Below are 19012 nucleotides of genomic sequence, written 5' to 3' on the forward strand. Positions count from 1 at the left end.
ATTTTCATTTAATAAAAAATAACTTCTTTATAATGTAAAACATTTTCAAACTGGAGAAAGGGATAAATGTGTCAAATTAACATATTTCAAACATTTAAGATGTTTTTTAACAAACAAGTTGTTTCAAATCCAGTATTTAATTTTCAGACTTCAGCCATAATTACCAAACAAGTTTTTTTACTTCAAATTTCAGATTCAGGCATAAGATTTCAAATTCTGGCTTCAGATTTCAGATTCGGTCTTTAGACTTCAGATTTAACAAACGGGGCCTTGGAGTGAATATTAAAACTTATATGTATATGATAGGAATCACTAATTCACTTTCAATTGAAACTTTTTGAAGAGATCACTTTCAATTGAAATGTTAGATAGATTCACACCCAAAAAGGGAATCGTCTTAAACAAAAGAAGCTAAATGACCTGGTCTTCATCAAATACAACCGAAAGTTGCAAGAACAATTCAAAGCTAGGTAAGAAAAGCCCAGTTTATATGATCCCATCTGTCTAAATGATTTGGAGGCCAACAAAGTGGCTTGTAAAGACAAAGGACCCAACCTTTGCAAGTAGTGACCTAACATGAGCCCAAGCAAAAGATGTCACATATGGATTGGCACCTAGATAAGGTTATTCAAGACAAAGGCAACAAAGAGGAATGAGCACAAGGCCTAATAGCAATCAAGGCGAAGAGGTAGGCAAGAATGAGGAGATAAAGAAGAAGATGATCAAGATCAACCATTAGATGTAGATAAACAACTAGAGTGAACCAATGACAAAGAAATAGAAAAAGATCAAGTGTATGTCGAAGAAGGAGATGAGATGGCTCTGATGACAACGATGATGACAATGATGGTGTTGGTGATCATGCGCCACAATAGATTAGGGATCAATATGTTAATATTATTATAACCTATTTTGAATTTATAAGTTAACTAATTTGTAGTTTGTAAATTGTAATTGTATTTGTAACTTTATAGTTTTTTTTATTGTTTTAGTTTGTAGTTTGTACCTTGTACAATGTATTTCTACATCAACTAATCAATAAATTTTCTCTTTTTGTAGTTTTTAACAAGTTGTTAGTTGATTGTTATAGATGGTGCAATAGTCATTTAGATGTAAATATAATCATGTATTTATACATCAACTCATCAATAAAATTTCTATGGTTGTAGTTTTTAATAAGTTGTTAGTTAACTTGTTGATTGTTATAGATGGTTTAATAGTCATTTAGATTAAAATATAATCATGTATTGTAACAAACTATAATGAAAAAGGTAAATAAAAAATAAATTAAAAATAATCAAATCAAATCACTTGTGTAATAATTAGACAGTTTTTCATTTTTTTAAGGATTTTTTTCCCTTTTTCGAAAACAAGAAAAAACAAAGAAAAAAAAAAAGAAAAAAAAAAAAGGAAAGGGGGTTGAGCGATCACTTATGGATCAACCCCCTTGGTAATAATTAGACAGTTTTTCATAATTTTTTAGGATTTTTCCCCTTTTTTTCAAAAGAAGAAGAAGAAGAAGCAAAAGGGGTTGAGCAATCACTTATGCAATTATGCAATTGCATAAGTGATCAACCCCCTTGGTAATAATTAGACAGTTTTCCATAATTTTTTAGGATTTTTTCCCTTTTTCAAAAAATAAAAATAAAAAAAGCAAAGGGGGTTGAGCAATCACTTATGCAATTATGCAATTGCATAAGCAATCAACCCCTTTGGTATGGCCGATACAGTTCGTCTTTTCAAGAGGGGTCATTTTGATCCAGTAACACACCAAGCCGTTACGTAACCAATTTGGCACACCTTGGTTGTGATACCATAAGGATTCTACATTTCTCTTGATAAAATACAATAAATATGTTGCATAAATTCGTTTCTTTTTAGCTACCCTGTGCCTTTTTTTCCTGGAGATGAACTAACAAGAAAATTCTCTCATGAATCTACACAAGATTATGAGACTTTTAAGATATCTATAAAGGTAAAACAAAACAGAGACTTACAAAACCAAGAGCAAACAGAACCCTAATAGGCCCCGGGGAAGAAAAAGGACAAAAGAAGAGAGAAGAAAAAGAGCGACAAGAAAAACATATAATCCTAAAACATCACTACAAACAACACAATCAACAAAAAGGAAAAGAAATAAAAGAGGGGAGAGAGAGAGAGAGAGAGAGAGAGAGAGAGAGAGAGTATTTCCTATTGCAGATTATAAGGTTAGTGATAGTCACTCCAGAATGTTAAAATTTTCAAGGACGATTAAGGATTCTCTAGCGATGGAAACCGAATCAATTCACACAAATTAACTCATCAATCGGAGTTAAATCATGTAACTTATTAGCAATACAGGAACCAAGAAGAAGATTTTTGAAAATATAAGTCCTTATGATGCTATATGGGTTGGAGGCATGGCAATGATAGAGACTCATGGCGGAAGGTAGCTTGAAGTAGATGGGAACCAGCTCAAGTGCAATTTAGAAAAGAGAGCCAATTCTCAGTAAAAACAGCATTTCTCAACTACTCAATGTTGAAACTGCCTCTTAACAGTGTCAAAAGGGGGAAAAAAGAGTAAATATCAACCAAAAAAAAAACCAGCATCAGCTTGATGCCTCAACGAGAAAACCAGCAATTTCACCTACAAAAAAGGGAATTGCAACCGGAAAATTTTTTATTTTTTTTTTTTTAAATCTCTTTATTTTTACTCGATCATAATGACAAAAGGTGAAACAGGCTATCTGCTAACTAAAATACCATGGAACAACTTTATAAGATAATTTAAACACGGTGTTTAAATAATGGGAACTGACCACATACACCTGGAAATATGCTAACTTGTCATCTAGCAACATTTGTCCTGTCAATATACCACTTGTGGAGGAAACGCGTACCATGAAAATAGTAGGCCCCACCATGAAGATCATCTGGCAGAAAAATCAGTCGTCCTCTCATCACGCGCGCCACAGCATTTGAATCAATGGACAACTGATGGTCTTACTCAAGATAAAGTTGTGACCACCTGATGGAAGGACCAGACTAATTTTGGTTTCAGGTGATCTTCATGGTTGGTCCTGCCAATTGCATGGACCTGATCTACTACGCAAGTGGCACGTTAGTGGGAAAGATGAGGCTGGACAACAAGCTAGCATACTTCTGGCTTTATGTGATCAGTTATCTTAAATTATATACACACAAGGTGAAGAGCGATGTCGTCATGAGTGGAACTTTCATGCTCAAGATGCCTGGCCCATTACATAGAGGTCAAGCTCAAACCACCACATACAGTTGCAGTCCCCGTTGTTTAACTATCTACTACACTAACCGGGATATGCAGCATATGAACTTGTATAGTTTCATACGCTAACATAAACAGCCTCTTCATTATCAGGTCCTATTACAGAAGAAATAACACGATACTGTGCATTTTTGCACAGCATGCTCAGGTTCTCAATTCTGCGTAAGTGGGGCCCGTGGTCTGTTGTGTCAACCATTGACGAGCCATCCCTGAAAAACCTCATCGATATAGCAGTCTTAACATTTTGATTTGTGGCCTGCATACAGAACGTTACAAAGATAAATACAACAGGCAATCCGCATTCATTTGAAGGTCCTAATATGGGTCATCAGATCTTCTATCTGGGGGACTTCTGGAGTATGCTGCATCCATGGTGTGACTCAACAGACCAGCAGTTTGGATTATCAAACCACAGGCCCCACTTCTCATAATTGATAGATCATGATATTGCATAAAGATGCGCCCACATATCATATAATTCCTCATCATAATGTTGAATCAACATAAAATTCACAGTACCACAGTTAACTGATAAAGAATCAACATTAACGACACATTAATTTAATGCACCCGCTAACCACATTTAAAAGTTACAATGTACAATTGTCAAAGTTGTTCTTGACTTCCATATAGTTTGGATTCCAAGTTATTGAGGTAGAGATGCTTGGCTACTCTTCTAATGACCCTGAGGTTAAAGCTGTCAATGAGCTGGGCTGGCCCATTACACTTTGAAGCCTTGCCCGCTTTGGGATGGACTAGGGCTGGCTATCAAGCTTGAGAACCAGGACCAGGGCGGACTGGTCCTGGGCCTAAAATTCAAGCCGGTTTATTGATTAAGCCAAGCTTTGGTTGCATCTAAAAGCCAAGCCTGTTTGGTGCTTCCAAGAACATTTTGTAATATATCATATATTACATGTGTGTAGGTATCGGATGATTTTTCTTTTGCAATTCCATAACCCAGTTTACGATTGGATGGGCCATGGTACATGCACAGCGGGCGCGCCATCTATTTTGGCCAGTCACCACCTGGGCTGGGCTTGGACCTACATTTACCTCGACAGACCTACCATGGAAGAATATTATTATGTTGTGTTGGTTCCTCAGAGGCCTTGAATTGTTTTATGTAACTTCGCAAACAGCTCTTTGCATTACTACATTCTTTAATATTACTCGATAGGAGCTCTTCTTTAATATCATTCAGTAGTCTCCCTCTGAAGATTTTATTCAACTTACATTTAACTGTTTGGGCCCTGAAATTTTGTAAATCCTATGTTGCACCAGGACTCCACAACCAAAACTAACAAACACAGTTCAAGCAGGAGTGTTATTCAATACGCTGGCTGTGTATGGCACTTGATACACAGGCCCTTAGACATGGTACAAGTGGGACACATTAACCCAAATTAAACCAACTAGATTTTGAAACTCAACATCGTGAAGTTACCATCCGAAAATCAGATTGGTTGAATAATGTTAACCACTTATTCACGGACACTTATTTTCTCAAATCCAACCATTGTATTTTTTTCCAATTTTAGGTAAACATCCACCAATCTGATGATCAAGTAATCAAATCATCATCATCATCATCTAGGTCTTATCCCTAATAATTGGGGTCAGCAGTAAGGTAATCAAATAAGTAATCTTTTGGCTCATGATATATAGAACCAGATATCCAGAATTTGGATGGTTTCATTTAAATTACTTGTATTCTGATTTCCATGTATGCAATTCTAAGTAATTTCTAAGAATATGTGTACCATCTATCACACTCTGCCAAAACGTTAAAGCTTTCATCTTCTAGCAATCGCATAATGCTGCCAAGACAAAAACTCAAGAGTTGTATAGCAGCCAATCAAAGTATTGTTTGATTTTTATTATGGAAAAAGGATGCACCTTGACATTCACCATTAGGCAAACAGATGCAAACACCAAAATTATAGGGATCCATCCTTTAGAATCTTTATAAGGAAAAAAAAAAAAAAAAATCGTTTCAACAGAGATCAGTACATTGCATGAATATCAGGGTAAGACCAGGTGGAAATCTATTACCAAAGGAGATCTACGGAAATTTATCTCTTGAACCAAATAAGTACCCACTACATTTCAATTGCCACCCATGATAATATACAATTTAACAGACTTCCCATTTTCCATTTCGCCATGACAAGACACAAAGTTCTAGTTTGATACTGGGTACAATCCCTCACAACCTCTCAACAAATCATTAAGGATGTACAGCGGGAGCTGCCAATGCCCAAATTACTAAACTACAAATATAACAACCACAAAATGAGCCAGAGAAAACCCAACAAATCCTGCACATAGAAACACCGCATAAAGAGTGAAAATTCCCAAACAGCAATTCACCTCATATTTTGAAGAACCCGTTATTGATGAACTGCGCTCATATCCAACCTTTGGATCCACCAAAAAAAATCAGATTAACAAAAGAAGAGGAAGAAATCTCGAATTCTGCTAAGCCCACATGCACCGATATGTGTGCAGACATCTGAGCTGCACATCATGTGGATCCACTGTACAGATGATCTAACTTTAAAGTCATACTGGTCAAATCATCAGGCGGGCCAGACATGTACAAAAAATGGACAATTTAAAAAAAATTCCAACAGTTACGCATACAACATGTAATTGTCGTTCCAGGTCATCGAATAGTGTGGCCCACTGGATGCACAGTTTGGGCATCCCACATACATGCTAGGCTGACACTTTACAATCGCATAGAGGTGCATATGGACTTTCTGAAATTCTGAAATTCAAACTACATAGCTCGCACGAGACGTTAAAAACTGCACATTGCTAACCTGCGCTCATAATTTGCATCCAATCTAACCAAAAAACAAAAACCCAAAATTTTAAAAAATAGCAAATATATTTAAAAACTAATCATTTGTATATCAAGTTTCCGTTTTCTGCCCAAATGTAAGATAAAGAAATGAAACACAGATAACCAAAGGAATTGAATCTTGAAGGATGAATTCAACCCATCGTCACTAATTCATGAGACTGCAAGCCAAAAGTACCAAACGAAACACGAAGAAACGGAAATCAATACAACATACATATATCCACAGAATGAACTGGCGATTATGAGAAACTAGAGACAGAGAGGGAGGGAGCACCTTGCAGAACGAATCAGCGGTGACAGTGGCGGACGAAACAGAAGGAGAATCGGCAGGAGAAGCTACTGGCGTCGACGCGGTAGCGGGCCCCGGCCGCATGTGCCACCTACGTTTGCTCTCCTCAACTTCCCGCCCATGCATAATAATAGCCTTGCATCTTCGCCACCGATTCTGATCCCATCGCCTTCGCTTCGCATGAGAAACATCAATCCCGACGTGATTTATTCCAATCCGCTACATAAACGAGGCCTTTGCACGACGGTAATCCGCCCAGCAGAAACCCTAGATCCAATCGAAAACCCTCAGGTCCGAAACCCTAATTCCTTCGCAGAGAGGGTGGAGAGGAGATCGATTGGCCGGAGATTGATGGAATTGGATGTCAGATCATGAGAGAGAAGAGAGAATCGACAGGATTTCGCGATCTGAGAGAGAGGGGACGAAATGGGGTTTTTTTTAGACAACGCCAGACGGCAAAGAAAAGGGGTACTTGGTAGCGCAAGACGGGCAGGTCGGGCAGGTCGGGCAAAGGGGTTTACGCTCGTTCGGGCAGCAGAGGATCCTTAATCCCTCTTTAGTCTCTCTCTAAGCCGCTGAGGCTGACCTTTTTGCGAGCCCGTTCAGTAGTTCGCGGGACTATATAATATCATGTGCCCTTAGTACATGTGGGCCCCACCTTTGTGATCCGAGCTGTTGAGATCGTGGGCTCCACCAACGACAGAGAAGGTGGAAGCATCTTAAAAGTCTTTTGTGTTTGTTTGCCTTTCTCGACGATCTTTCTCATTTGAGTCAACCTACTTAGGTGAGCCCACACCATCCCACCGCAACCCAGTGTCAAGTGGGCCCCACCCATTTCCTTAACCCTGTGCTCATTAACGAGCCGCGTGACTATGTCCGATAGGCGTAGGTTCAGCACAATCACGGGTGGTGTGTTAAGTGCCGTTCATGTATTACCAAAGATCGACAATGCTCTCCAAGTCAGACCAACGTGTCTGAGCCACCTTAAAACCACATGGCTTGTTTGGCCGTGGGAGAATTCTGTTCTCTAGTGTTTATGTTCTACTTCATTTGCCCATTTGGGGAATTTATCAGGAGGTAATTGTTTTAGTAGATGAGTTACATTTTGTTTGAATGAGAAAGCCTAAAAATGTCTGATTCGCACTGGGGCGCCGGAGCTGTCTTGTGAGTGGTTTGGATCTGTTTTGAAGACGTGTCCTTATTCGTATTGGTGGACAATCTTATGTAAGAATTCCAAATAATTCATCAAGTGGAACATATGATGTGGTGAACTTGTAAGACAAATCCAACTAATTCATCAGTGGACCACGCAACCATAGCCGTTGATAAATAGCTGAGAAGGAACATGGATTGGCCTAATTATTCTTTATTATAAAAAAATAAAGAATAACCTTTGATGTGGGATCACACCACGTAAATTTAATGATGGGAAAAGGACTCCATAAAATTGTTTGGACTAAAGCCAACAACCAAAGCCACCCACCTATCATCTAGAGATCTATACAGATGCAAGAAGGAAGAAAAGCAAATAAATAAATAAAACAAAATAGAGATTCAAAAGACACCCATCTCTGACCCGCTATATTTCTTGGGAGACTCCCCGTACTTCCAGCCATCCATAATAAAGTTCGTTTGCAGAGATATATGAGCCACTTCACCGGCATAAAAAGAGCGTAGAGCTACCATCCAATAGGCCTCCTCAACATAGCTCAACTGCAAGTAGAGGGTTCTCCCTACGAGGCGCATCCAAAGATCTAGCCGCTGCCCCAACACTCCAAAGAGCATAAGGATTTTATCTATCAAATTGCACAGGGTTGCATTTCATCTGATTGTTTCTACAAAACTTGGAGAAGGCACTTCTACAGAGTCCCCGCTTTGAGGGATGGCACCATGTTGAGCTCACAGCTAAGAGCAAAAGCACTGACTGGACCAAAGTTGCGGCAATTGCAAACGACCATAGATGTCTACTGAGAGAGATCTCACACATGCCTCCATAGCCAAGGTGCCTCGTCTCTCTTGGAAGATCAGGCCTACATTGGTATAGGGCAACTTCTCTGCCCAAGCTTTCGATTGTGGTCACAGTGGCTGCATAAGAGTTGGCTTCTTTGTTAAAGATGTGGTTCATTTTGTAATTCACCTTGAGCAATTAGATTCTAACTCACCAACTAAATACCAGACATGGCAGGGATAAATGAGAGGAGGTTTTCTTGAGATTTTGATATTTTAAATAATAATAATAATATAAAATTTTAAAATTTTGTTTCCTGCCAAAACGAATTTGAAACAAAGGAAAAGTATTTTTTGTTTAATCCCACATTGGATAGAGTGGGAGAAAACTTTTTCTTTATAAGCCTTTGAGTGTGAAGTATTCTTAGTTAGAGAAATAGATGTAGAGATGCTCAATCTATGTGTTCCAGTGTGCACCCCCACTTGGGTGTGGGCAAGAGCAGTAGAGCTAGGCATTGTGTCACTCCCCCACAATTATATCAATTAAGCACATATGTAATTATAAAATTAATGCATAAAAAGTGAAAAATATATAATATTTTACACTCAATACATCCCCCATCCAACAACACTCTATGCAATGTTATATTTAAGTAAAATTTAAAGATACAAGGACAAAATATCTTTAATCTAGAACCTAATATCATTAATAAACTATGAAACTAATTTTACATTCATCAATTAATTAATATAATGCAATTAAACATTAAATTCCTAGTATGCTTAGTGAATTCCAACTTATAATTTAAAAGAGTCAACCTTCTCTTCATGATATTAATCATAACAATTACCTTAAAATGGACAGATCAACACAACTTACTAATTCCAAACCCATCTCATTTTAACTTATTTTTTCAACTTTTTAATTTTTTTCATCGATAACTTTCACACTATCGTCTTTTCTTTTCTTTTTTTCATCTCTCCATTGTTTTCTCATTTAAGCATATACAATGGGTAGTCATTTTCGATTCCAAATATTTTTATAACTAGTCATTTTTCTTCTTTTCATAGCGAGGTAAATAAGGCTATCCATACTTGGTTCGTAACACTTTTAAGTAATCATCAAGTTAAATATTAAGAGTTTAATTTAACTTTTTAAAAAATATGAATCGGATGTGAATTGTGAACTACGCTCAATTAATGTTTAAATTTTTTTATTAATTAATTCATTAAAAAGAACTTGTTTAAAAATCTACTAATCAGCTAAATTATAGGCTTTCAGAATTACTTTATATCTTATGATATTACATTTAAATGCATTCAAATACACGGAATATCAATCTTAAAAAAATAGTTTTGACATTAAAAAATTTAAAAAAAAATTGTTCAAAAACTAAAAAAATATAATTTAATCTCTCACAACCTAAAATATACATTGTCTTCAATGTAAAAGATATGTAATGCATCATAACATAAGATAACGAAAATAAAAGAGGAATGAGTAATAGAGAGAGTACCTGAAGAAGATCGTTAAGATAGCATGATGTTTCCATCATTTAAAGGGTTTCCACTAGACAAAACAACTATATTATTATAACATAATCCTTAAAAAAAATGGTAAATAAATAAATGGACCCCCATCAAACTAGAAGGTCAGTCTTGATAGACGGAATCATTTAGATGGATAAACATATCCTCTAAAGAGAATTTCTCAACAAATGATTTAAGGTGATGACTGAAATTGAAAATGTTACCATTCGCTGGATTTTTTTTCTGAACGATCTCATGAGGATAAATCGTTTTAACTTTAAAGGAGTCAGTGAAACAAGATATCAATTTATCGAAAAAAAAGAAGATAAATTCTCGAGTTATACAAAAATGACTTCCTGGTTTACTTCAAAAGTTTTTTTAAAAATGTTCCTATAATAGAACACCTTCATTATGTCCTTGTATATTTGAGAGTTCTAGTAAGCCTCATTCTGGATTTCTTCAACTTCATTAAATTGTAACATATGTAACAAGCCGGCTTTGTCGATATTGAAGTTGAAATTCTTTATAGACCATTACACCTTATGTTCCAACTATGCAAGCAAGTGACAAGTCTTCCCATATACAAGTTTATAAGATGACATACCAATAAGGGTTTTATATGCCTTATGACAACCCTACAACGCATCGGTTAGTCAAAGTAACAAATCCTTGGAATCCGAATTAACCATTTTCTTAAGAATCCGTTTAGTCTCCCTATTTGATATTTTAACTTGGTCGCTTATCTAAGGATGATAGGGGGTGCTCATTTTATGTGAATACTATATTTATTTATTAACGTTTCAAATAATTTATTACAAAAGTGAGATCATTCATCACTTCTTATGGCTCAAGGTGTTCTGAATCTAGATTAAATATTTTCTTTAAAAAATTTAATGACCGTGAGATAGTTATTATTTTGATACAGAATTGCCTCAGCTCATTTGGAGACATAATATACGGCGAGAAGAATATAGAGATTTCCAAAAGATGGGGGGAATGGTCTCATGAAATCGATGCCCCAACAATTGAATGTTTCAATGATTATAATGGGGTTCAGCGGCATCATATTTCGATAAGATAATTCTCATAATTTAAAACATCTCTCGTACATTTTACAGAGTTCGTTCGTATCTTTGAACATAGTGGGCTAATAAAAACTGCACTACAAAATTTTCATAATGGTCTTCTTAGTAAAAAGGTGGCCACCACATGGATATGAATGATAAAAATGAGATGATACTCTGTTGTTTATGATTAAGCAAGTATCTCCTTACGATTTGATTTGGACAATATCTGAAAAGATACAGATTATCCCAAAAGAACTTATATACCTTAGTAAGGAATTTCTTCTTATTTTGTGCAATCCAATGAATAAGAATTGTATGTGTGGCAAGATAATTGGTAATGTCAGTGTACCAAGGTAACTGAGAGACTTTAAATAATTGTTCATTAAGGAACATATCATTGATAGGCGTCATCTCCATGGAATTGGATAGGACAAGCCGAGAGAGATAGTTAGCCACTACATTTTCTACTCATTTCTTATTTTAGATTTTAAGGTCGAACTCTTTGAGTAAAATAATCAATCTCAGCAAATGAGGCTTAGTATCATTCATAAAAATAATATATTACAGTTCCGCATAATCGATAAAGATAATGATCTTAGATCCTACGAAGTAAGACCTGAACTTATCCAAAGCGAACACTACGACTAGGAGTTCATTTTTCTTAACATAGTAGTTCACTTAAGAAGAGTTTAAAGTTCCACTCGTATGGTATATAACATGAGGCTTCTTCTCTTTTCTTTGGCCTATCACCGTCCCAATTACGTAATTGTTCATATCACACATAATTTTAAAACGCATACTCTAATTGGGTGGTTGCATGATAGGAGCGCTAGTGAACATACCTTTGAACTTGACGGAAGCTTTTTGACATTCCTTGCTCCACTTGAAAGGAGTTTCCTTTTGAAAAATGTTGTTTAAAGGATGAGAGATTAGACTAAAGTTATTTATGAACCTTTGGTAGAATTTAACATGTCATAGGAGGGATCGCATGTCGCATATGCTTTTAGGTGGTGACAAGTTAGAGATAAAATCGATTTTAGCTTTATCCACCTCAATTTCATTAGACGATATAATGTGTCCAATAACTATTTCCTTCTAAACCATAAAATGACATTTCTCCCAATTTAGCACAAGGTTCTTTTGTTCGCATCTCTTCAACACCAATTTAAAGTGCTCAAGGCACTCGATGAATGATGAACCAAAGACATAAAAGTCATCCACAGAGATCTCTAAAAATCAGCCCACCATGTTAAAAAAATATTTAACTCGCATCGTTGAAATGTAGTGAGGGCATTACATAATCCGAATGGCATCTTTCGGTAGGCGAAAGTGCTAAAATAACATGTGAACGTGGTCCTTTTCGAATCCTTTATGGCTATCTCTATCTGGTTGTAGCCCAAATACTCACAAGAAAGCAATAATAAGAATGAACTGCTAATCTTTTTAAAATTTGATCAACAAAAGGCAAAAAAAAAAAGTCATTTTTTGTGACGGTTTTTAATTTTCTGTAGTTAATGCACATTCTCCAATCAGTAGTAACTTTGATTAATACGAGTTTATTATCCGAACTGGCTACGATGGTAATCTTAAACTTCTTAAGTACCTCCTGAGTTGAGCTCACGCATCGGCTGTCATAAATGGGGTATATAATATCAATATCCAATAACTTTAATACATTGGTCTTAACCACTTCCTTCATATTTGGGTTTAGACAGCGTTGTGGTTGTCTAGATATTTTCGCATTATCTTCGAGGTGAATGTGGTGAGTAGAAATCAGATGGTCAATTCCCTGGAGGTCTACAATCGCCCATCTAAGGGTTCTTTTATGTTATTTGAAAGAAAAAATATCAATATACTCTCTTGTTCCTCATCAAAGTGAAAATAAATCACCACTATATATGTCTCATCTTAACCCAAATAAGCATATTTAAGATTAATGGGCAACGGTTTTAGCTCAAGCTTTGGTGTCTTGATACTAGATAATAGAGGCTTTGAGTCAGTCAAATGTAATCTTTCAAATTCAAGCATCAACAAGTTAGTTTCAAGTACCAACGTAGCATAAAAAAAGACATCCATCTCCCTAATTATGTCATCATCTAAATCAGTAGGGTGGTCCAAGAACATCTCTAAGGTGTCGGACCATAAAGTAAAAGATGACTTATCCTCCACAAATGAACATATCAAGTTAATCTCGTGGACATCATCACTATCTTCCTATTGTTTGCACACGTTGAACACGTTCAACTCAAGTGTCATATTCACAAAGGATAGTTTCACAATCTCATTCCTACAATTGGTTATGGCATTTTATGTGACTAGGAATGGTCGATCAATGATGATAGGAATCTGAGTGTTAGCATCAATGATAGTCTGCGTATCAAAAACGATAAAATCTATTGGGTAGTAAAATTTATCATCTTGGACAAGAATGTCCTCCATTGTCTCTCTTGATATACAAATTGAACGATCAATGAGTTGGAGTATGATCTTGGTGGGTTTTAGCTCACCTAGGCCCAACTATTCGTAGACCTATTATGAGATCAAATTCACACTTACCCCCAAATCAAGTAATGCGTACTCAATCCTGTGGTCCCCAATCACATATGATATGTTTGGGCTACCAAGATCTTTGTGTTTTTGAGGCATATCTTGTTTGATGACGGCACTCACTTTTTTATGTGAAAAATATTTATTTTTGGATATTGTGTCATCTCTTAGCTGTACAAAGATCTTTTAGTGGCATATGACGGAATTTGTTTTATGACATCCAATGGAGGAACGTTAATTTTCACATACTTTAGAACCTTTAACATATCTCTGGTGTTGAATAGATGTTTTGGTGAGATCAACCTTCGTGGGAATAGTGCAACCGGCTTATATTGTTTTTTTGGTTCTTCCTTATGTGTAATATCGCTAGGCCTATCATCTCCCATAGATTCTTCCAAGTCCTTAGGATTCTTAGCCCTCATCAGGATGTTTTTGTCAATTATTTTTTCACTTATAAGAGTGGTGTTAGACTTTGCTTGCTCCACATGTTGAGTTGAAAAGTCAGGGTCACTTATCTCATATTGTGGTTTTGGGTTTGATAGCGGTTCAGTTGGAAGAGTCCCCTTCTCCCCAACAGTAAATTGTTACACCAATATTTGAATAGGCGATGGAAACACTCTTAATGATGTTTTAATATTCTGGAATACTTGTAAGTTATTCTAATTGAACTGCTCTTGATCATATATGAATTTTTGAAAAGCAGACTCTTGGGTTCTTTTGTCTGCATTAGCCCTTGGCCCATTCATCCAACTAAGGTTTCGGTGGTTTCTCTAACTAGAATTATACATGTTTGAGATAGGAGTATTGAATGACCTTTGATAATTCTTTATAACATTAGATTGTTCACATAACAACTCTTGGAATGTAGGAATTGTAGGACACTCTTGCATCAAGTATATATTACTACCGCAAATACTACAAATAGTTTCAATGATCTCCTTTGGTTTGACTGTTTCTACTTTCTTCAATCCCACAGCCTCGACATTTCTCGTAAGGTTAGCCACCCTAGCATTGACGTCGTCTTATTCCCTTAAGACGTATATTCCTCCATTCTCTTTGGACCGAGTCAACTTGGGATTATTGTTGGCTTAGTTGAAGTATCCCTTGATTGCGCGTTTTAAGCTAGCATGTCAAAATAGTCTCATGCGTCATCAGGATCTTTGTTCATGAAATTCCCATTGCACATCATCTCTATGAATTGAGGCATGGATGAAGTCAACCCATGATAAAAAAAAAGCTTCTGATCCACTAAAATTCGTAGCCATGATGTGGGCAAGCACTTGAGAGGTTCTTGAACCTCTTCCAGCATTGGAAGAAGGTTTCTTCATATTTCTGTGATAAATTCATAATGACCCTTCTAAAGATATCGGTCTTACGGAATAGGAATAACTTTCTAAGGAATTTCTTGGTCATCTTAGCCCATTTCCCAATTGATCTTGGTCTCAATGAGTGAAGCCAAGACTTGGTCGAGAAATGGAACAATTTTAATCTTAAGGTATCATTTGACATATTGTTGAAGTATAAGGTCATTACAATCTCGTCAAACTATTTGAGATGTAAATATGGACTCTCAGAATCTAGTCTATGGAATTCCAGAAGTAATTGGATTACTCCTAACTTAAAATCCACATTTCCTGCATTATGTGGAAAGATCATGTAGGAAGGCGTTCTTACCGTAGATGGTTGTAAATAATTACGTAGAGTTTTAGCTGGTGAGACATTTTGCACTTTGTTTTCATCTCGTTACTCAACTGCACGATATTAGGTCGATTCTCAACCATATTCTCAGCAAAATCAGATGATCATATGTATTGTCTAATCTGGTGATGGATAGGCAATCCTTTAACTAATCCTTATTTACTTAAGGGATGAAGAGTGTTATCTCAAACCCACTTGGGCACGAACCACTCTCAACCACAATTTTAAAAACTACTTCTACTGAAATAAAAACTATTACAAAATAAGAATTTATGAAATAACTAAGGTAAGAGAGTTTGAAGGATAGTACTCAATTAGTGATTCTAGATTAGATTCTAGAAAATAAAAGAAACAATAACAATATTAGTATCTAGAAATCTCATAAAAATCTAATCTGAAAACACATTGAAAACTAAACATAATCCTACACTAATTCTAATGTTAAGTTAATTCATAAAGACGCAGGCGAAGTTGGATTAGGTTGGGTACCGTTCGGATCGAATCTTCTATTTTAATTTTAATTTTTTTAAATTATATGATTTTCATTGTTAAAAATTTGTAAGGCCCACCATAATATTTATTTTCCATCTAATCTGTTAATAAGGTCACAACTACATGGATGAAGAGGAAAAACAATTTTCATATTGATATGTGTAATGACCCGAAAAATTTCGTGCCAAGACCCGAGTACTACTTCTATTTTCCTTATAAGCTATTTGTGGGTTAATTAGCGTTTAACTCGATTGCTTGTGAAATTAGCATCAATCACTTTAAATTTGATCTACAGGACTCAAAACCTGTAGAATAGTTAGCGCTATGTTACTCTGAAATCTGGGATTCAACGCTAAATCTAGTTGCTCTCGGAAATTTTTAGAAACTTTGGATCGGACCTGGATCGCGCGTCAAAAGTCCGATAGCGATGATCTTAGACAGTTATGGTCACCATGTTGGACTTGGCCATCACCTCAAAAAATAAAGTCCAGATGATGTCCTGTGTCGATTTGATTGAGTCTAGAGTGAAGAGTGTGAGAACGGTGAGAAATTAAATATGACTTTATGAAATTTGAGTCGTCTCGCTTGCGCGACGATTTTAAGCAATCTGACCGTCGGATTCTGACCCAATTTCACCCTTGGATCAGGGAAGATGGCCCAGGCATGTCATAGTGCTTGTAGACCTGATCGAGTTTGGGTGATCGTTGAATTGAGTGTGGTCCGCCACGGCTGATCTGTAAAGCCGGTCGGTACGAAAACTCAGCCTGACCTAGATCCATGGTCAGTGAGCTTAAGTCCAACCGTACATGGAAAAAGGACCACCAAAAGTGCTCTGTTGGATCGAGAGAGGCCTGATTTGGTTATAACCTAAGTATACCTTGGCCTTGGGGCTATTTTCATCAATGTTAGGCCTATATAAAGACCTTAAAACCCTCACTCTCTTTTCCATACGAATTTCCTAACCCTATCTAAGAAAGAGAGGGGAAAAGAGACAGAAAGTGAGAGAGAAGTTGGTGAATCATTTTAAGATCCTTTCTTGTCGCTCTACATCCTTAAGCCATCACTTTTGAATCATTATTCCAGCGATTCTAAGTTCATCTTTGGGTAAGTTAATATAACCCTAATCTGTTTTAGAGCTTAGAATAGTATATGTGTTGTTGTAGCTCATTTTTATTCTTACTTTAGGTTATCTAGTCGCCGTTGACGAAGACATATCGTCTGAATCAGTTCGGTGCGCTATTTCTGGTTTAAGGTGCGGACTATATTCGTATAGGTTATGGTTTTCAAGGCTTTTAATGCCGGTTAATGGTTTATTCTTGTTATGGATGAAATTTCACATGTCAAATGCTATGTTTATCTTGCTTTTCTGTTATGTATGTATTAGATTGAGATTTTTATATTCTATGTATATATAGGAAGTATCGTATACGTGTAAAATATGAACATGTACTTGCCATGATTAATTGTCGTGTATTTGTGCTAATTGTATGTGTGTCAACTCCTTGGCAAAAGGAATTGTCCCAATGCGTGTGTTTCAACATACGTCATGTATGTTGAACTTAGTAGTCTAAGTGTTTGTAGAAATGTCTGAATGATTTAAAGTGTAATATATTATCCTATTTGCAAGCGTTGAGAAGCGATTCTCAACTCTCCTATTGATGGGTATGATTTCCTACATGCAAGTCACATTCTTTGTTGTTTAACTTCCAGTATTACTTATGTTAAATCCATGTTAAGTTGATATTCTGCAAATGCTCACATACTACATGATTTGAATTGTTGTTCCATTACTGTTCTAAATTCTATATGCATATCTGTTATAATGGAATGTGTTTGGCACTATGAAATAGTCCAGGAAATCGGTAATCAGCCTTAAGTTCGTAGCTGAGGTTGCTTTCGCCACAAAGGACGTGATTCCGAGTCGTATTAGAGTTGTCGGCAGTGGTTTGGCCACACGGAGTGTTTGCGCACTCTATGTCGTTCAACCCAACGTGCGCTCGTGCTAGTCGAGTTCGTCAAGTAACCCGATTATCTGATGTATGTTCACCATGTATGGACGCTATTGTATGAATCTAGAGTACCAAACTTACCAATGAAATCCTGTTAATCATGGTACCTTGATCCGCTAAGACTCATGAGCCGGACATGGTGGTATGGGACACCGTGGTTGAGCTGTCGGCCTACGATGGGGTGATGAGCCTCCCCGTAATGACCAGTGAGCAACCAAACTTGTGAGCCGATTATGGTGGTATGGGACACTATATTCGTGCTATCGGCCTACATTGATTGGTAACGAGCCCTTTGTAGTGACCTTGAGCATACCTGGATACTGCATTAGGGCGACGAGTCTTGGAGTAGTAACGAAGGTATGATAGGCGTGTATTGATTGGTGACGAGCCCTTTTCAGTGACCTAAAACCATATGATCGTATGAGATGATCTAGGACTGACGACCCTAGAATGGATCACTGTGTGGAAATTGATATAAGGAAGGTACCTTAGCTTCCCAATCCTACTGTATGAAAAGGACTAATAACAACTTGGTAATCATGTTCATGCACCGCATTGCATGTGCCTGGAAGAGGTGGAGCACTTGAGGACGGTTGTCATGCGTAACGTAAGATGAAGACGCTGAGGGTGTACAGGCGAGGGCATGCATCATTCTACATTCATCCTTGCACTAACAAGAGTAATTAGGACATGTTTGATTTTCTGCTTTATCATTACTGCTTAATTGAATTGATAACATGTTAACCTTTTCTTCATTGTTCCACTAAGTTGATCACTCACTCCTACGTTCTGGGACGGTGTTTAAACACCAACCAGACTCTGTCTTAGATGCAGATGTTGATGTGACCCCTGAGGCATAGCAGGAGTTCGAGGATGATGAGGCCGCTTTTTGTTTTATGCAGTTCTCAAGCGGGTTCATGTGAGCTATGTCCTAATGCGCGGGAGTTCTGGGTTTTCTTTTGGGAATAGATGAATTTCATTTTGATGCTTGTACTTTTGATAGCAACACTTGTAAGTATGACCTGGCATGTATACGTATTTCAGGGATTTTCACCTATACACTTATGTTTTTTTAGTCTTCCGCTTGCGTTCTTTCACTTATACCTGAATTATGTTTGCAGTTTGGCGTAATCTATTCCATGTTTTATGTACTCTTACAGACAACATACATCCATCATTAAATATGTTGCATAAGTGGTGTTTTGAAACTCGGGAGCTGAGTTATGCTCGACCCCCAAATTTCAGGGCGTTACAAGTTGGTATCAGAGTATGAATTGGATT

General features: G+C 36.8%; 1 protein-coding gene across 8 annotated transcripts in view; it reads right to left on the reverse strand.

Annotated features, from left to right (window-relative positions):
* Positions 1-6918, reverse strand: part of LOC131258268 (uncharacterized) — a 42353-nt gene extending 35435 nt beyond the window's left edge. For 5 of the 8 annotated variants that reach the window (XR_009178034.1, XM_058259472.1, XM_058259471.1 and 2 more), the window contains exons 1-2: positions 6427-6918; positions 5654-5701 (exon numbers count right to left, since the gene is read on the reverse strand). Coding sequence is in view for 6 of the 8 variants with exons in the window: in XM_058259472.1 (XP_058115455.1) it covers positions 5654-5701; positions 6427-6567 (189 nt within the window). In the remaining 2 variants the exon portion in view is untranslated. Of the gene's footprint in view, positions 1-5653; positions 5702-6426 lie in introns of those variants that run through there. The other 3 variants (XM_058259473.1, XM_058259475.1, XM_058259474.1) reach the window with 2 other exon arrangements.
* Between the last annotated feature and the right edge of the window lie 12094 nt (positions 6919-19012).

The sequence above is a fragment of the Magnolia sinica genome, chromosome 10 (genome assembly GCF_029962835.1).
Source record: "Magnolia sinica isolate HGM2019 chromosome 10, MsV1, whole genome shotgun sequence".
In the NCBI taxonomy this organism is placed as follows: domain Eukaryota; kingdom Viridiplantae; phylum Streptophyta; class Magnoliopsida; order Magnoliales; family Magnoliaceae; genus Magnolia; species Magnolia sinica.